Genomic DNA, 20,542 nt, shown 5'->3' with positions numbered 1-20,542 from the left:
GCTCACCCGGTGGTTTATTCGGTGGTTATCGCACCTGACCAGGGATTATCTCACCATATACACCTCGGGCCGGGGCATTAACCCTTTATTACACTGTCTCTGAAACTGGAAGTCTCTTTGTTTTTCTGTAGACTCTTGGTCGCAACTTCATCCTGTTCATGGTGATCTACCCTGAGGAGCTGATGTACCCATTGCCTGTAGTCACCTATCTGTTCACCACGTGGAGCTGTATAGAGGTGGCCAGGTAAGGCTATTGTAGATGTCGTTGATGAACGAGACCTAGAGAAGTCTCTCTCTTTTGTTACTAGTACTACCTTGTTATGATTTTCATTAAGCAGTGTATAAAGAGAATATGCATCAGAAACATTGCTGTCTTTCTACAATTTAAAAAAGTTGTGTTTGTAATACATGAAATGGCGTTTAATGTCTCTTCATATTTCCTTTAGCCTTGTTCTATTTTGTGTCAGTATATTTAAGATATGCATTAAGATTTGATTTGGAATTGCTAGTCTTTCTAGACTGGAATTTCTGTTGTAAATGTCCATGATGTCTATTGTTATTTTTGTAGACAGTCTTGGATGTTCATCATTGTTGCTTTTACTTCACTATTTATTTGTCTCATTTATTTTTGTTGCTTTTCAGTTCATGCTGTTGGAGAACAACAAAGTTTCTCAAGCCCATCATGCAGCATGGCTTTTAACTCAGTTTCTTCTCCTTTCTCCATTCCATCATTTACAGAAGATCCTGTGTGTAGCAGTTCCATGGCATAACCAGTTGTTTTTGCCGGGTTATTCACATTTTTAGGTACATCTTCCGGTTTAGGTACCCGTTTTACATGTTTAACCTCATCGGCAAGGAGAACCTCCCTGCCAAGATCTACAAGGTGATGCAGTGGCTGCGTTACTCCATCTGGATCCCGTTGTATCCGCTCGGCTTTCTGCTGGAGGGTGAGTAGACTTGTTATCCAGAGAGAAGTCACTGAATGGTAGTAGTATCCAGTATGGTACTAGTATGGTTAGCCAGCAGTAGCCTTGTCTTCACACTGTGCTTCCATGCGGCTCTGTCCTTTGGGTTCACCCCTGTTAAACAACACACCTTGTCCTTCCTAAAAAATTCCATCCAGGATGTCCTTGGTCTACCACAACCTCTGTTGCCAATTTTAATTTGGTTACAATGTTGATGCATTACTGATCATGTTTTTCTGGATGGAAGAGGGTAGAAAAATGTCTTGACATTGAATGATGTATAAAATGACAAAACTTGTGGTAAAAGTAGTAAACATCTGTTAAGTTTTGTACCGTTAATTTCATTTTGCATTGGTACAGGGCTGTCTCCAGCTTTAATTTTTTTTCTGTCACACTCATTGTTATGGAGCCCATGTTGTTGATCTTCCTTGTAGAATATGTCATTTCAATACATTTTGATCAGTTTTCTGTCATTATTGGGACGGATCGAGTAAAAAAAGATGCTGTTCTTATGAGCAAACTTATGACCAGGGATGGGTCCTAGAGACAGATCTGCATTGGTAGGTAATGCCTTGGATTTTTCAGTAGAAATAAAAAATAAAAAATGAAGAGAATGCCCTTCTGCTTGTGTCCCCAGCCTACTGCATCTTCACGGCTGTGCCGTATTACGAGCGCTCGGAGAAGTTCAGCTACCAGTACGGGAAGTACAGGCTGCACTACCCCCTGCTGATGAAGCTCTACCTCATGATGCTGGCTGCAGGTAAGGCACCAATTATGTTCTTTATTTATGTCATACCTGTGACGCGAAAACGTTTGATATGGGTGTTCCGGACTGGGCCATAACTTCCGTATCGCACAGGTCCGAAAGGCGTATCACACAGGCTTTCTTCAAGTAAATCGAACCATTTCGAGCGGGCCGAGTGTGGCACGGTTGGCAATTCGAATACCTGATTTGGACGTTGGAACATTGCTGTTGCAACACTTTTTGTATGAGGGCACCAAATTTGTTCAACTTCTGGCGCATTTCCGCATCAAAACATGGGTTTTCTCAGGTGGGTATGACATGAATAAAATACAACATGGTGTATTCCGCATCACCCTCGGTCCCAGCCCTCCCGCGGGTCGGATCACCGCCCAGCCGTCGGCCGATCCGACCCGCGGTCGGGCTGGCACCTCAGGTGATACGGAATGCACCAAGTTGTATTTTATATTTATTTAATCTTGAAGACACCTAGGTGGTCCCTTCAGATTTTTGTTTGCAGATTTCCAAGGTGTCCAGGTAACAAAACATTGTACAAGTAAGTAAACAGTTGACAGCTGCATATTTATGCACGAGTGTTCAGACCTATTAACATGTATAGAGGGGCAAGATGCCATTGTTGAACAAACATGTTAAAGCAATGGAGTGAACAGATGCTTTTGTCAAAATAAAGTGAAGGAATGTATTGAAATAGATATGGGTTGTATCAAAAGTTACCTCCGGGTTTGGTTATCGAACGACACGCATACGCTAAGCAACCCATGCTTACTCTGTAGCTTGACTAGAATGCCTGTGTTTTCCCTTGCAGGTGGTACTTTGCTGCTGAAGTACATGGTACGACAAAGACGCAGAAAGGCCGCGGTGAAGCGTGGCAAGGAGAGGGAGAGGGCTGCTCAGGAAAGGGCAGCTGCTCACCAGCACATTGACTAAGGGAACATGATGGGGTCCATGTTAAGGAGCTGTAGACTTAGCAATGGTATTAGTAGCCTGGTATCCACCCTATTCTAGCAATGTTGCTGTAGAATATTCTTTGTACACGATCATTGTAGACAAAATCATCGGAAGCAAAATCGAAAAACTTTGATTGCTTTACTGCACTTGTCCCTGTTACCCGTAAGCATTTATAACTTGGCTGTATTGCTGAGTCCTGTGTTTGCGTTGTGCATCGTCTGCCTGTACACGTATTTCTTGTGTTGGCACAATAGTAATGGACAACCTCATGCCAGTGGTATACACACTTACATTTTGTATGCCACATGTTCAGAAAGGACATCTGTAGCAGCATGGTTCCCATTAAGAGACTTTATTCAAGCCCACACTCAGCAAGGTCTGGCTTTTTCTGTGGCAGGGCTCGAATGAGCATAAGTACAATGTGTTCTGGCTTTATTGAGGTTCATTAGGTTGGCTCTGACAGAATAAGCTCTCTTGTCACCATGCAAAGCCAGCTCAGGGTATTACATGCTGTGCCCAACAAGTTGCATTCTCCTTCCTCTGATCTTTACCTGTGTAACTTACTGTAAGTGCTTTCAAAGTAAGAACTGGATCTACATGTGGAATAGAATGGATTCCAGGCTATTTTATTAGGATCCCGAAGGTGATAATGAGACTTGCTAGTTGAAGCAAATGTATCATGTATCCACTGATTTCGGTTTGCTTGGTCTTCATCTGAGGAGGTGAAGATGTTCCTTATTAATGAAAATAGGCTGTAAAATAGCCAAAAATAGCCAAGAATAGATTGACATGGCAAGGTACATATATCTTGAATTTACTACCTGTACATGGGATGTCATCCTGCCAGGCTTGTACATGTAGCTGTACACCATTCCAAGGTGGATATTTGGTTTGGATGACACGTCAAATTCCCATTGCAGTATTGTACAAAGTTCTTTGTTGTATACGTGTATTATGTGTGCACATACTAACACACTAGGCCCTACATGGTACTCCAGTGGTTATTAGAGTCCTTAGAACTACCACGCCTTTAAGAGTTTTAAAACATATTGTTGCAATGGCAAGTGCATTGGCACCAGTACATTTAGGTACCAGACAGCAAGGGACCACTATTTGTTTTGTAGATTAATTTTTTTGGAATATCTGGCTCTACAACAAGTTGTTCACCTGGTCCTGCATGTAGCAGCAGAAAAGATAAAAGAATTATGTAAGCAAGTATTTTATTTTGTATAGGTGACAATCAATAGAAAGTGACAATGCAGTCCCTAATGATTTACAACCTCTAATCTTGAGATATTTAGCATTAAGACATTGACAGTGTGAAGCCACCATAGTATAGACAAATTATGGTGTAAATTCTACAATGATTGTTTATTTGTTAAGAAATATGTTTGTTAAGACTTGTATGTTCAGTGGTCCAGGTTTGTCCCTGCTTTGGTCCAACAATCATTGATGATATTTCAGAGGTACATGTATTATATGGTGTGCAACCACTAACATTTGTGCTAACATTAACTCTTACTCTTCTTGTAGCTATCTATTTCTCTGTCCACTTAACAACACACTAAAATATACAACTGTGTGTATAAGTAAGAATCACTGCACCAGACTAAGAACCAAAGATCTAGTACTTCTAGTACTTAATCTAGAAAGTAGTGTTTAATTGTCCAGTTACCATCCAAATATAAGTCATTTCAGAGCTGTATGGAAAGACCACTTATATAAGGACTCCTCTGTATGTGAGACTACGGAATCTGATGCTTAAATACAAGATGTTAAAATTCAAAGGAAAACTTGCTAACCATGCTAATGTATTTGTTAAAGAAATCCTAGTGCTTTGTTATAATGTTTCATTGTGAAAAATATTCAACTAAAAGCATTGTTAAGAATTTGCACTGGTATGGTGCTGCATATCTATGCTGGTGCAATAATGCTAATAAAAATTATAGAGGACTACATGTGCAAAAAGCATAGGATCTCAGAGTAAGAAAATAATAAGTTTTCTCATTTGTAATCAATGACTATGATAATTCTAAATCATTACAGATGGTAGTAATGTCAATGGTAATATACTATGATCATAATTTGGTGTTTTAAGATAATTTCAGTTTCTTTAAATGCTCAGGGATTGGCAACATCTTTTTAAAAAAAGCAGAAATGTTTCATGCTGTGGAGTGAGTATATTGAATGATTATTGTGCATGTTATGGCATGCATGAGCAATATTGTTACCATGTTGTTCTGTTTTGTATTTTGTTGGTTGTTTTTTTATCTAAAAGTGATAGTTTCATGTTTAGGGCATTGTATGTCTATTAAAGTTCTTTGCTATAACTGGTGTTGTGTTTTTTTTTTTTTGCTATTGCAATAAAAATGCAGACTCTGTTATTATACTATTATAGTAAGTTGTTTTGAGCATGTATCAAAAGTACTTAATTATGTAGAATTTTGGCGGCAAAACTAGAATTCATATTCTGGGTAACCAAATCCCCATGTTATTCACTTTTACACACTTAACAGTATTTGCCTGTTCCAGATTGAGTGCCCAGTCTCAAGCAGCTGAAACTGCAAGAATGTTTCAGTACTAGTACCGAGCTCACAGGACTTCCCTATTCTTCCTACCTATGCGTATTTTATGCATAACTGTTCACGTTAGTTTCTAATTACCTTTGTCAGAATGGCTAAGGTGATATTTTCGGTTCGGCAGTGTGTTTGTCTCCTGTCTGTGAACAGCATAACTCGAGAAGACTTCGATGGATGCAGCTGATATTTGGTGGGTGGGTAGGGGTCTGGAAAACGAAGGGGGAGTTTGATAATGGGCCCCCTAGCGGCTTGCTAAGGTACTGCAGCGGAACCTCCATGTTTGATATCTTGCGTTCTGGACATGCGGCGGTCATGATTTTTGAGCGGTAGAGAGCCCTCGGGGCAGAGAGTGATTGCTGCGAGTTTGGGCCCCCTAGCGGCTTTCCTGGAAGTGCAGGCACCAGTTTACTTTCAAACTTCTGTCTGTGAACAGCATAACTCGAGAAGACTTCGATGGATGCAACTGATATTTGGTGGGTGGGTAGGGGTCTGGAAAACGAAGGGGGAGTTTGATAATGGACCCCCTAGCGGCTTGCTAAGGTACTGCAGCGGAACCTCCATGTTTGATATCTTGCGTTCCGGACATGCTGCGGTTGTGATTTTTGAGCGGTAGAGAGCCCTTGGGGCAGAGACTGATTGCTGCGAGTTTGGGCCCCCTAGCGGCTTCCCTTGGTACTGCAGCGCAACTTCCGGGTGTGTTTTCTCACCTTCTTGGGTGTGATAGCTCTTGTGCTCAGGAGTTAGTGACATACGTTTGGGCCCCCTAGCGGCTAGTTTAGGGATAGCAGGGGCATTTTTGTCAAAAACTTCTGAAGCATTACAACCCCCTAGCCTGGTTTGGTTGATTCCACCCCTAGCAGCTGTACAGCACAGTTGACACGTTCCTAAGGCCCATGGGTCAGACTCCTTGACCTTTCCAGACAGGCGGACCGTACCATGTAGTTCAAAATGGGTAGAAATTTGTTGCTAAAAAGGACTTTTTCATAACTCAAGAAGGGAACAACAGATTTTAATTATTTTTGGTAATATTGTTGGTACCTTAGACAATGTTGTACAAAATGAAATACTAATTATGCAAAATAGGAACACATTTGCATAGTTAATGTGAATATTCCATCATAGCAAAGCTAGGAATTAATCAGGAAATTATACACGCCAGCTATCAAAGCTTGTTGTTAAATGTGGAAATAAGTATGGCCAGTTACTATAATACCGTTCTTACTTCTAGTGGTAGTAAATTCTGCATAAATTTGAGGAAACTTGCACATACCAATTGCATCATAATGATCTTATAAGATGAAAGAAATGACTAAGTTGACAAATTTAATGTTTTTAAGCTACGACTTGAAAAGCTTTTTATTTCTGACTATGCTTGTGATGGCATGCATCTTCAATGTAATTCAATTGATTGATTCTGGTCTTTCAGACTGTAAGAATTCTTTTTTGCCAATGAATATGTGAACTAACTATTGGAACTAGCCAACAGTAACTAAGGCTTCATGTTGGGGTAACGTGTTTGTGCCACAACCAATAAAGGGGTAACGCAAGTTCACCTTAATCCAATATCTGCGGAGTAACCTATATCCGTTGCTTTCAGAAATGGGTACTTAGGGGTATGAAGTCGACGGACGGTAGTTTCAAACTACAATATTCTGAACATATTACTAGTTGAAACCATCATCGGTCCAGTTGATATCACTTAATGCTGTGTTGGTAAACACAATGAATATAGGTTACCCTGCGGATAAAGGTGAACTATTGTTACTGGCTTTAAATTCCCTGACATGCCACCAATGTTGTGTCCTTGGGAAATGCACTTGACAGGACTTTCCTCACTCCACGAGGTGCACAAATGGGTACCCGACTTCGGTTGGGGAGGTGAAGGTGATGGAAGGACAGGGATGGGCTCCGCCTTCCAATATCCTGCCCGAGACACAGTGGATAACACAACCCACTGCCCCTACAGCCCTGAAAGGGGCTACCTGCATCTAAATTACCTATCCTTTCCCTGAATGACTAATGTAATGTTAAGTATTGATATTTCTGTCTGTATCTTTATAGCCGGTATAACCGCCGTTTGGGGTAACACACCAGCTTCGCAGGCACGCGGCGCGGCAGCAGCTAGTTATGTTACACCGAACGACCAATATTTGTATGTTTTTGGAACAGCATAGAGTAGAATATACCCGTGCTGTACATTTTGTTGTTTTAAAAGAAGGTTTATTAAAAAGACTGTGTACATGAGAAATTGTTTCCTGTCTTCTTTATCTTAGTCGCCTCACACTTTCTGTGCATGGATGTAATTCAATGTCGACTATGCCTGCTTAAATTGCATTAACCAGTAAACAGACTGAAGTCATAACATGGCAGGTTTGCACATTATTAAGGAACATCGGTGATCTTGCGTCATTGGGCGTACATTTTGTGAAAATTTAAAATTTCCAATTTATTCCCTCCAACACATAGGGACCGTCCATTTCATATGGAGGTGAGGGACCAGGAAGGGAGGGACAAGATTTACATGTTGGGAAAGGGAGATGGTACATTCATTTGATGGTCTTCAGGTTCTGGTAAGGAAGGGAGTCCAATGAACCATCCATTTCACAAACTTCAGGATGTGGGAGAGAGGGACCATCCATTGTCGGCAGTTGGAGGGTGTGGGTGGAGGTAGGTATCACTTCACTTAAAGGGACATTCCACTCCAGACGGGATTGTTATTTTCCGATAGATATAAAGCTAATTTCAGGGGCGCTAAGAAAAACACGTCTTGTTATGTTGATACATTATCTATTACAATATAACACTCCCTTCTGCAGTGGAATGCCCCTTTAAGGTTGAGGTTGTTGGAATAGAGAAATTGAAACAACACCTTGTTTTAAACCGTTTATTCAATAACATTTCTTGATACATTCGGGGAAACAAAGAGTACAATATGTTGGTCAGGTTGTACTTGACATTTTTAAACGAAATAGATTACTAAGTACACAAACGAAAAAAAATCTTTTGATCTTAGTGTTCTTGGACAAGATGACTTTCTATGACAATGCGGACAAGGTTACTAGTATTGTACAAGAAAGTCCACAAAATACACGAAATATAAAGTGAGAACAAAAGGTCTTAATCGAAGAAATACATGGAAAGAATGCAAGACAAGAAATACATCAATACGTACTATGTATAGCATTTTTTAAACACCGACTACTGGCTACAGTCAAACCCAGACGCCATCAGAACACAGTACGTACAATGTTTGACACTGTAAAACCAACAGTCCCTAACTCAGGAAGACGAGAAAAGACTACTAGTAGTTTTTATTTGTGCTGATAGAGAAAAACAAATCAATGTAACTTGCTCAGAGGTACTGGTGCTTATTACAGTACGCCAAATAGACTCCAGAGGACATTGATGACTATAAAATTGTACACTTTGTATTCTGTGAAAACAAGAACATCTACAGACTGCTGGGGGCATGACAGGAAGTAACTTGATTTGTGACTCTAGTTTCGGTTCTAGGTTCAACCTAGAAATTTCCCATCCCCTCTGTCTACCTGAAGCATTATCAGCAGAGAGAATCATGATCTCTTGATAGGTGGCAAGGAGTTGAGCACATTTTGATGACACCCCGAGTAATGCTGCTGGTAGGGGGTAGGACATTCTGAGAGCAGTGGCTACTTCTACACACAGCGCTTCAGCCTATTCCTGCGGTATTCAGGCCCGATGTATGGCCGATTCGGTTTCTGTGACCATGTCCATGGCCGAGACTGCATTCGAAGGTACTGAAGAGCTCTGCCCTTCAGAGAACCGAGACCTCCCAGTTCTGTCAGCTCACAACAACTTGCACTCTTCAACCACCTGTCTTCCTTTCTGGCCCCGTGTCGTCGTCTTGGTTCGGGAGCCAAGATTACGACACAGAGCATCTTATGTAATGGTCTACTAGTAGGTTCCCGGCCCTAGACCATCACACAAGGCAGAAAAGACAACAGGTGGTAGAAGAACCCAAGTCGTCATAAACCAACAGATCCAGCAAATCCCTGCTTTCTAAAGGACTGAACTTCGCAGTAACTCCGAACACAATTTCAGCCATCAACACAGTCACGGAAGCCAAACCAGCCACACACCAGGCCAGTACACCACAGAAACGGGCTGAAGTCCCGTGTGTAAAAGAAGCCCCCACTCACAAAATGCCCTAACCACACCTGCCAACAACATCACTCAGGGTGTCAACAAAACACACTCAAACACCTTGCCACCAACCAAGAGATTGTGATCAGCCCTGCCGACAATGTCTCAGGTAGACAAAGGGAATCTTAATATCAGCAAAGTTATGAATATAACATCACAGATCATTTACTTCCTATCATGCCAATCCCAGCCCATTTCTGTAAGATGGTTCCGTTTTAAACAATCAAACCCCTTACAAGACATGTACGAACTTAACAGTTCCAGATCCTCTGGTATGGCGTACACACGAGCACCGGCCTTTCTGGCTGTGGAGATGGCAACCTCTCACCGGGATCAGTCCCACCATTTCAGCTGTAGTTGATCCTGGAAGATGCTGAGTGATGTCTCCTTCCCTACGTCTTCCCACTGCAAGGACGTGAAATTAACAGTCAATTAGGACAAGGCAGACTAACGTTATTTTCATTTTATGTAACCAAAACAATTAAAAGGGTCACAGGGACGTCTTTATGCCCCAACAGGAGTGGAAATGGTAACCGAAGTCATGCAGAGTTACGTAATAGAATATTGCATTTGTAATGAAGGTCTGCATGTGTTGTCCCAAAACCTCTTTACTCTGAATTCAGAAGAACACCTTACGTGTTGGGCCTGGTGCCTCCTTGGATTGGTCATGCACTGATGTCGAGGAACACCTTCAGTGACGCTGCTGCGTGGCACCTCCCTTATCCAGCTCCTCTCGTCCAGACATGAATTTTGCTGTGATTTCGGTAAAAGAAACATACATTCATCAGCTGATTCACCACGGCTGCAACAACCAACAAAGGCTCAACGACTGTCCATTGGTTGAATGTGATACACAACATTAGAAACTCTAATAGTACTACTAATGTCAATATTTACCTTGTGGGGGATATCGTGCAGGATTCCTTGGTGAATTAGGCTTTGCTGCCTGTCGTGTCACCCTCCTGTCACACGCAGTACTCCTTCCTCCCCCAGCACAGGTCCAACCGTGCTTCAATACTGTGCACTGATTCTGCAGTCACGACTTCTGCTGTCAGAGTTCCTATACAGAAATTGAAACTAATAATGAATGTGTTGCTTTGACAAAGACTGTTGTCCTACAAATAAATATCTGATGATGACGACATATTACTAGCATTTTTCCTCATGAATACAGGCTTTTTAATGACATCATACTTTGTCTAATTATGATTTTGAATCCTCCGATGACCATATTGGCGGGTAATTGAATTAAGCACCTTCGTGTAATCACTTACGCTGTAATTCAACATGGCGCAGATAACGTCAAATGAAAAGCCAACACAGCTTCTTTACCTTGTCATATGCATGGGAAAGACCTAGACGTCAGTCTGCTGTTTTGAGCACCACGGAGGTCCTCAAAGATGAACCCGAAGATTCTCCCGACGACTCCCGGAACGTGTCGTGAAGTACCGGTAGATATTTTTCCATACGGTGCGATTCCGATAGAAGAGACGGGCTCGCATCAACTGTCTCGCCACCACTGCAACAAACGCAAAAAGTTTCAACGGCTAGCCAAGGAGGTTACTTTCTTTAACCTCCTTGGGCTAGCCAACGGTAAGTGGAAAAGTGGCGCACAATTAGAACCGGGCACCTCTGATAAACAGCAATGAATTAATAAAGTCCACCTACATAGATAAGCAGGGCTTGTCGTCTGTCTCGTATGATTCAAGAGTCGAATGACAATGCCGTGGCTTGGAAAAGCTAACAAACGCGTGCCCAACACAGGTGAAAAAGATTACTGGTCTGTGATTGGTCAAGAAATTAAATACATTTTGTAGACTGGGCGAATCGAAGACTTGCCCCTGTTTTTATCTGCGTGAAACCCCGGCAATCGTCTGCTAGCGCGTCTAAGGTGACGGACACAGGTAAAAAAGATTACTGGTCTGTGATTGGTCAAGGAATTATTATATTATGCTATCATGCAGACTGAGCGAATCGAAGACCTGCCCCTGTTCTTATTTGCATGAAACCCCGCCACTCGTCTGCCAGCGCCAGGTGACGGACTCAGCTCGCAGCACACAGAACAACATCGCGGCCGCTTGAGACAACAGGTTAGTCTGCGCTTTTATGTGTTTATACGTCTTGTACAGGTTATCAGTAGTTCAATAAATAAAAAAGTGCCATAATAATCTTCTCTAAGATTGAAGGCACTGAAGAAGAAGAAGAAGAAGAAGAAGAAATAACGTTCAAGTCTTTTGTGCCCGTCCGAGAATGCAAAAATTTACATGTGGGGCATCCTTGTGAATTCATTACCAAAATAAGACGTTATTCTGCCTCTACCTTATTCCCTTTTTTTGCTTCTAGGAGCTTATTGGTGCCATCATTTCCGGATCAACTGCAGCTACAAGGTTCAAGTTAAGTGCTTATGTGTCTTAAGGGGTTAAAATGGTAACATCTTGCAGATATGGACTGGGAATAACTTGTCATAGGCACGATAGAAAGTAAATGAATTGAGTGTGTTTTGTTGACATACCAAGGGATGTTTCTGGTAGATATTCGGATGTGCATTTTGTAAACGGAGGCTCTTTTTGCAGTCAAGGCTTGACTCCGTTTTTATTGTGTACATGCCTGGTGTGTGGCTGATTTTTATTTCTGTTGGTTTCTGTGACTGTTGATGACCGGATTGTATTCGGTCAGTTATTGTACGTAAATTCTGTGCTTTACAAAACAGGGTCTTCCCTGGTTCACCATCTGTTGTAATTTCTGTTTTATGTCATGGTCAGTGGTTGTCGGGAACCTGGACCATTACATAATCTGCTTTGTGTCGCTCTCTTGGGTCCCGAACCAAGAGAACAACACAGGCCAGAAAGGACGACAGGTGATTGAAGAACCTATTTTATATTAGTAGTTAATTCCTGTAGAATAGTCGACTTCTCGGCGTAGACACAGTCACAGAAACCGAATCAGCCATTCATCGGGCTTGTATACCACAGAAACAGACTGAAGCAGTCATATATAGCTTCTCGAAATTTAAACCGAAACAAACGTCAACATTACTTGGGATTTCATCAAAGCACACTCAATCGTTACTACACATAAATTCATCCCACTTTTTCCACGATAAACCTAGAACGGAAATTTTAATCACAAACCAAGTTAACATTCTGTACTTGTAAGGTATATTTCCTACATTCCTGAGCCAAAATAATTCATTTTCGTCTTGTCTTTTCTGCCGAGGATCATCGCACCGTAAGAAGAAATGTCCGGACGTGGAAAGGGAGGCGAGGACTGACGTAGGGAGGTACCGGACGTGACCGAATGGGGATTCAGTCTTCCAATATGACAAGGTATAGTACCGTATTGTGTGAAAGAACACAGTTTTCAATTGTAAGACAACAGTCTTTGTCCATGGATGACTTTTTCATTGGTGTTGGTAAGTTTAAGTTTACAGTATCAATTTCGATTTCGGTACCTAAACAAATAGACTCTCAGTAGAAGAGTATCTTCTATTACTTTAAAGTATATGAATACCTTTGTATTACTGTTTGTGAAGTGGAAAAATTGGTCGTAAATATTGTTATCTGCACCTTGTGTGTTTGTTGAGGCAAATCATGTATGACTGTTTCTTTTACCGATTTGTTAGAAACGCCTGCACGCCGTAAGAGAGGATAGGAGCTGGGGAATCGAGCTGTGAATCGCCTGTCACTGAAAGTGCTGGTCAACATCCAGTACATCACCGAGCCAAGGAGGCATACAGTCTTTCAGAGACATATGACAAGGTGCTGTGCTGTACTGTATTGTATGGGTACCCGGGTATGAAAGCAGTAATAGGATAGCAATCTTTAGCTGACAAGTTCAATGCCTGAACATGAACAATGCTTAGTAGAGTTTTCTTTTGCTTTTCAAAATTAGGACGTAGGTGTGAACAGCTTATCTGTGAGGCAGCTGATGCGTGCATACGTCCTGGCCCTGCTTTGGAACCTGTTCGCTAGTATTGGAGGAAGGAAGCAAACAAGAAGACTGTTGACTGGGTTGACACAACTGTGAGTATCCTGTACAACTTACACCGAAAATACAGTGTGTCACTGATGTTGAACAGTTTGTACCAACTTTGATCAGATAAGATCATTATAATAACCTATAATTGTACCAGTTCACGTTACATTTTTGCGTCACAGCCATCATGGTCATTACAGGAGGTACTCTCTTGACCTCTTCTGTATGCTTTCTGTCACCATTTCTGCTCCTGTCAAGAACATAAGCCAAACTTGGGCCAAATTTCAAAATGTTTTGATTTCAAACAGCAAAATATTGCTGGTCTATCTCGTCATAATCGTTTGCTGTTCATTTTCTTGCAGGTACAACAAGTTTGAAATGCGACATCTCTCAGGAGCTTCCAGTATCTTATTGGTGCCATCAAGCCCGGATCAACTGCAGCTGCAATGTATGGACTTATCCTGATTAGAGGCTGCCTGATGCCCTCTCCACCGTGACGTCCAGAAAGATGCACTCAGGACTTCAGCCCGCTTCTGTGTTGTACAGGCCCGATGTGTGACTGATTTGGTTTCTGTGGCTGTGTTAATGGCCCTTATCGTACTCAACCAGTTACTGTAAATTCTGTTCTTTATAAAACAGGACCTTTCCTGGTTAATCATTATCTGTTGTCATTTCTGTTTCATGTCGTGGTCAGTGGTAGTCGGGAACCTGGACCATTACATAATCTGCTTTGTGTCGCTATCTTGGGTCCCGAACCAAGAGAACGACACAGGCCAGAAAGAAAGACAGCTTATTTAAGAACTTGGTACTTTAGAAACACTAGGCTTCTCGGTATCGACACAATCACAGAAACTGAATCAATCCAAACAGAATGCAAAGTGTGCCATCGTACAGCCATAATGTATATCACGATGTTAGACACATGTAATTAAACTTGTATTTTTGTACATAATGATAAGTGGTCTACAGGTTAGTAATATTGATGTCAACATTGTCTGTTTATTGTGTAGAGGTTGTTTGTAGCCTTTTAAATCAGTCATTTGGAAATTTCCCAACCTAAGGCTTTGGCTGACGCTTACACAAACACTCACACACTACTAGCACACACACGCACACTAACAGACTAACCGCACCATACATACACACACACACTAATACAACATCTTTTTGTAAAACTAACAATCAGTTCAAAGCCTTAACATTAAGACTGCATAAAAGATTTCTATGATTCTTCACGTACAAAGGCTCCAATATACCACTATACTATGTACTGGCAATGTCGACATTTACTGATTCTAGGCTCTGTTGCCTATTGTGTTCTAGAGTGAGGATAATTGTTTACGTAAATGGGTAGATGTTATGTTTTAGATCGATTTATTTAGCTTTAGTGCTAGAGCAATTTTTGTACTGTGTGGCTCTGTACATTGTACATATGTGTACACTTTGCATTCATCTATTGATTTAAAATAAACAGTTTGAAATCAGTTGTGTTGTAATTGTTTTATGGCTTTCCCCTTTTTAGACCCTTACGCCCATGTGTATTGGATGGCCCCTTCCCATACCCTTAATCCCATGTGTGAAGTGGTTGGTCCCCCTCTCCTACCATTGTTTCTATGTTTGCCCCCTTTCCAAGAGTATGTTATCCCATGGCCATTTTCCAGATCCTTAATTATATATATATATATATATATAACCCCGTGTGAAATGGATGATCCCGTCCCAGATCCTTTTCTATATTCTTTACCCGTGTTAAATGGACGCCCCCTTCCCAAAGTCATTTTGCTCGACATGAAACAGATAGCCTTTCTTCTTAGACCCTTACCCCCAGGTAGAATGATCGCCCCCCTTTCTCACACAATTAATCTGAAATGGTTGGTCCCATACTTACCATACATCCATATTTATATGGCAAGTTCCCCTTCCCAGATGCTTTGACCCCATGTGTCCCTCCCTTACCCAACCTATCCTTCGTGAAACGGATGGTTCCTCCCTTACCTTACCCTTGTGGAGTGGTTGGTCTCTCCTCCCACGCCATGTGAAGTGGATGGTCCCCAAAATCCTTGCTCCATTTTGTACTTGCACCATGAACAGACGTACTTACTATGGTGTTCAGCACCAATGGCAGGCTTAGTTATTCATGTATTGATAGTGTTCAGCACCAAGGACAGACTTAGTTGTTCATGTATTGATAGTGTTCAGCACCAAGGACAGACTTAGTTGTTCATGTATTGATAGTGTTCAGCACCAAGGACAGAGGTAGTTGCTCATGTATTGATAGTGTTCAGCGCCAAGGACAGACTTAGTTGCCCATGTATTGATAGTGTTCAACACCAAGGACAGATTTAGTTGCTCGTGTAATGATATAATCTCGAAGCAGATCCTACGGTGCCATAACATAGTATAAAAGCCGGTCAAAGGGAGTCAAACGGGCACCGGAGATCTGCCTTCACTCGAACAGGGAGGAGCATTTCTATTGAATAAAGGTTTCTCTGCCCCTCCCTGCGCTATATTAACAGCTACACGAATTTTTGAGGTGCTAATGATTTTACGAGCAATTTATATCTTTATTGGGACAAGTTCATTGACCCGCGCACATCCCTGTAGGAGATCCTCGCCAAACATGAAGGAGGGCAATTAACACCTACACAGCAAACACAGTTTGATCAGGCAACAATTGGATGTTAATAGCCTTTTGTGAAGCCGAATGAATGCAGATCCTACGGTGGGTTTGATACTATATTACGCCAGCATGGATCTGCTTGGAGGTCATATTGATAGTGTTCAACATCAAGGACAGACTTAGTTGCCCATGTATTGATAGTGTTCAGCACCAAGGACAGACTTAGTTGCCCATGTATTGATAGTGTTCAGCACCAAGGACAGACTTAGTTGCCCATGTATTGATAGTGTTCAGCACCAAGGACAGACTTAGTTGCCCATGTATTGATAGTGTTCAGCACCAAAGACAGACTTAGTTGCTCATGTATTGATAGTGTTCAGCACCAAGGACAGACTTAGTTGCCCATGTATTGATAGTGTTCAGCACCAAAGACAGACTTAGTTGCTCATGTATTGATAGTGTTCAGCACCAAGGACAGACTTAGTTGCTCATGTATTGATAGTGTTCAACACCAAGGACAAACTTAGTTGCTCATGTATTGATAGTATTCAACACCAAGGACAGACTTAGTTGCTCATATATTGATAGTGTTCAACACCAAGGAAGGGGCTGAAACTTTGTCATACCTTGTCCTGATGTCACAAGCAACCTTCCACCCAAATGGCAAAACTACATCATGTCACAGGGACAAGAGATACATCAAAACAACTACTATGATAAAATATTCTCATTAATTAATGAAATGTTCTCTACTTTGCATAATTTACAATTCACTTCGTACATCTTTGTCTAAGCTACCTACATACCAAAAATATCCATAATTCTCTTCTTGCCTTATGCTCCTCGGCATTTGTTGGCAACAATATCCCTGCAATTCCTAAACTAACCGCTAAGGGGTCCAAGCTAATGTAGCTTGTTCTGGAGCACAAGAACTATCTAACACCTTATAAATCATTGCAATCCATCTTAAGGTTCTTCACACACAAGTTTACTGAAAACATAAAAATAAAACACCTTCTGAGGTACCATGGTCAACCACCAGGAGCCCAAAAAGTGCATAACGACCTTCACGATCACAACACCTAACCACGTTACAAATCTCATCGCAACCCATCCACTGCTTCCTAAGATATTCGCCGAACACACAAACATCCACAAAACAAACACTCCTGCTGATCCACACCAAACAGCTACAAGGCTGAAATCAACATCCGCCATACACCTACCCACCACATAAAAATCAACACCACAGCAAGTCCAGGTGCAAAAATATGACACAAAACGTTTTGCTGCGGTGCCAGGGTCAACAAACAGACCATTGCAAACCTTTCAACGGTTCTTGAGATATCCCCCACATAAGCTCCAGAGCTAAACCAATGTAGCAACAATGAAGATGGAGGTAAAAATCTTCTATTAAAGAAAGATACTCAACGAATTTCAGAGGTAAAGAGCGGATTTTCTTACTGTTTGTGTATTTTGTCGTCTTCTAAGTCATACCATGACGTATTACGCAATATCTAAATTATAAAGATTTAGATATCCACGCAAGTCTTGACCTAGTTCTCGCAACTCTCGTGAGAACTAGGTCACTCCGTGAGCAAGATGCTTTTCGATAGCCATCGAAATTTGGAGGTACGTTTGCTTACTTTTAATAACAGTCACTGATTGATGAAAAATTCTTTTAGCTAAATTATGAAGAATCGGAGAAAATAACAAAATAGTGACGCAATGAACGAACCCCGCAGTGACGCAAGTGCAGTGAGAGTGCACCTTAAGGCCGTGAAAGCCGGCATTAACATTTGAGAGACAACTTGCCGTGACATAATTAATAAATGTTTTCTATCCCCCCTTTGTCTAATTACTGTGGTTGCATCGCGGTGAAATACTTTTGAGTTAAGGAAACTTGCGCTGCAGCCAGTAGGAAACTACACAGCGAGTCGGATCCTCCAGACGGACATAGGAGTCGCTTTTGTCTTTCTGTTTTGTATCGTTCGGCCGCTGCATGGACATGTATATGATGAAGAAAATGATACAATGGCAAAAACACGACCAAAACGCCTTCAACGCGTCAAAAACGGCCGGAGCCCAGAATCTGCTTGGAGAGTAGTTGCTGGGTACAAGGCTATAAGCGCACAACCATATTTGGAACAACTTCTTTTTCTTCTTCTTTCGATTAAGGCAGTCGCCTTCAACTAATTGAAGATCATGCTGCCTGTAATGTGAAAGTCTACTGCGAGGCGTGGAAAGTAACGTATTGTAACGGGGAGGGAGAACGGGAGGGGAGGGAGCTATATTGAAATCTAACTTCAGTTTATTGTGTAGCCTGGGTACCATCCGGGTAGTAGTTCGCTCCTATTGTATGTTTGCTTGTGCTACTCGTCTACTAGACGTTAACGTGGCCAAGAATCCCAGACGGAACAGCAGATAAGCAACTGTATATAGTGTATGATAAATGTTAGAGCGAGAAGCGACTGTATATAGTGATGATAAACGATGGAGCGAACTACTTAGTCCAAAGCTGAACGAAGATTTTAAATAAATCGAAGAAACCACCACACCTTGCTAATAACACTTGTGAACTTGAAGACAATGTTCTTTCGGGGCGACTTGTGGCTGTGCGCCCCCAGAAAAAAATTGGAAAATTCAACAACAATGGAGAAACACACAAAACTCCGCCAAATATGTTCACGTCATGCCTACACCTGCTTGCCGATAACCGTCACCTTCCTGATTGGACGAACTATAAATGAGTCCATTACTGTAAAACTTAAAATGTTCACGACGATTTTATTTTTGAGGTTACTTCAGGTGATTTCGCGATTCCAGTGTAACACTTTTACAGTAAAACTGCACATTTGTCTTATATAAACTGTTTCGACCACGCTGACACCAAACGCTAAAACCTCATTTCACCTTCTACAGCGAAACCAAGTCTCTGATAAAATGAACTGATTTACAGTACTGTAATTCAAATTTTGAATAAGGCCATATTGATTTCATTATATGGATAACATCGAAAGGAACCCCCAAAACTGATGCGACCGTGCGAATAAAAAAAGTTTGGCAAAGAAACAACAACAACGTTGCCTTCAATATGAAATCTAAGTAGTCAAGAAGGTTGAACAAATGACTGAAGACACGTATATGGTATACCGAACAATAGATTCTTGTTAATTTTTGTTCTTTAATATATATATTTTTTACCTTGCACTTTTATGACATTAGTCTACGTTTTCAGATATTTCTTTGCAATCTCACGTCGGACATATATTTGCTAATTTTGCAGCTGTTTATACGATTTTCAGTACAGTTGAAAACTTCTTTTTTTTTTAGATTTCATTTTTTGGTATCGGCCAAATATTGATGCGCGCGTGGATGTCATCCATATAACTTCAAATCAAATCAACATGCCTACGATAATGCGGTTTCCCGTGGGTCATTGCGCAAATTCCCCCGCGTCAGTTTGAGTGCGTTCTTCGGTGCAGCGACGTGTTCCGTGTGCACAGCGTCTGGTTCCGTTGGATAATTTGTTGAATTTCGTGTTGGATACTTGCGTGTAGAGATCAAACAGTAAGTACATTATATATCTGTTCAATGTGGTGATATAAACCTAAGTAAAACATTATGTAGGAGATCGTCACAATTAAGTTAAGTACTAAAATTATGGTTTCATTTCGTTGCCATGACTATAAGGAGAAGCGAAGAACAAAGAATCCTCTGCGTGATGTGTTATTTCTATGACATGCCAGTGCCGTGATAGCGCTCGACACCGGTGTCATAAAATAAAACACTGGCTTCCATAAAATACAATCGAAAAGTGCTTAGTAAGAGTAGCGCCCGGCAGAACTCTGAGAGCAAACTCCTTCTTGGCCTGATCATGACCAAGAAGGTTAAAATGGCCCGACCAACATGCCGTTTTACTTTTAGTCTCAAGAATATTAACGATCGGTGCAATATTTACAGATTTGAATCAGACGCTGCAGTGTTTGCCTATCGTAAAATAATCTCTCCGATTTTCTGCTATTTGTGTATTGTAAAGAAGGTTGTTGTGTTTCAAGTTCTACAATTTTTATTTTCGCGCGTTATGCAAATCACATATCGCACAATGGCAGGGGTGTTAAATTACATACCTTCGCCAAGTAGGGTGCATTTTCCTGTTTTCTGTGTGTGCTTGTTAATAAGCCCTTTCACAGAGATCAGAACGCATGTACGTGGAAAAGAGTCCTAGGTAATGTGTCAAAGGTAAAGTCCTCGAAAAAGTAAGCAGTCCTTGTCTCGACCATTGTTGCGATTTTCATAAGAACGTCCGGACGGGTTGGGGAAACAAAGTGCGACTTCGATAATGGGTCCCCTGACGGCTTTTTAAGACACTGCAGCTGAACTTCCTTTTTCAGATCTCTCGTTCTGAACACGCTGTGGTCATGATTTTTCAGCGGTAGATAGCTCTTGAGAAAGAGATTAAGTAAGCATGTTTGCCCCCCTAGCCATTGATAGAAATACAGGGGCTAGC

At 41.4% G+C, this 20,542-nt stretch overlaps 1 protein-coding gene and 2 long non-coding RNA genes across 9 annotated transcripts in view; 2 read left to right on the top strand and 1 right to left on the bottom strand.

The window, feature by feature from the left end:
• The window catches only part of LOC118410363 (very-long-chain (3R)-3-hydroxyacyl-CoA dehydratase 3-like), a 14,974-nt gene extending 10,708 nt beyond the window's left edge, over positions 1–4,266 (top strand). For 3 of the 4 annotated variants that reach the window (XM_035812046.1, XM_035812049.1, XM_035812048.1), the window contains exons 8-11: positions 132–244; positions 805–947; positions 1,603–1,725; positions 2,534–4,266. In XM_035812046.1, the coding sequence (XP_035667939.1) occupies positions 132–244; positions 805–947; positions 1,603–1,725; positions 2,534–2,655 (501 nt within the window). In that variant the 3' untranslated portion in view covers positions 2,656–4,266. The remainder of the gene's footprint in view (positions 1–131; positions 245–804; positions 948–1,602; positions 1,726–2,533) is intronic. The other variant, XM_035812047.1, reaches the window with a different exon arrangement.
• Positions 4,267–10,055: 5,789 nt separating this feature from the next.
• Positions 10,056–11,242, bottom strand: LOC118410382. Of its 4 annotated transcripts, none has more exons than XR_004830557.1 (4): positions 11,106–11,242; positions 10,770–10,956; positions 10,335–10,514; positions 10,056–10,190 (listed from the first exon to the last, which is right to left on the bottom strand). It is a non-coding gene; the product is annotated as an uncharacterized LOC118410382 (long non-coding RNA). The 4 variants fall into 4 exon arrangements; XR_004830556.1 differs by having other exon boundaries at positions 10,335–10,497; XR_004830554.1 differs by having other exon boundaries at positions 10,335–10,485.
• A 206-nt stretch (positions 11,243–11,448) lies between these two features.
• LOC118410381 lies at positions 11,449–14,195 on the top strand. The gene is made up of 5 exons (XR_004830553.1): positions 11,449–11,527; positions 11,781–12,763; positions 13,060–13,195; positions 13,329–13,459; positions 13,775–14,195. It is a non-coding gene; the product is annotated as an uncharacterized LOC118410381 (long non-coding RNA).
• The last annotated feature ends 6,347 nt before the right edge of the window (positions 14,196–20,542 follow it).

This window comes from Branchiostoma floridae, chromosome 2 (assembly GCF_000003815.2).
Source record: "Branchiostoma floridae strain S238N-H82 chromosome 2, Bfl_VNyyK, whole genome shotgun sequence".
Lineage (NCBI taxonomy): Eukaryota > Metazoa > Chordata > Leptocardii > Amphioxiformes > Branchiostomatidae > Branchiostoma > Branchiostoma floridae.
The sequence above is the reverse complement of the archived record's forward strand: the minus strand, read 5'-3'. Positions and strand labels throughout refer to the sequence as shown.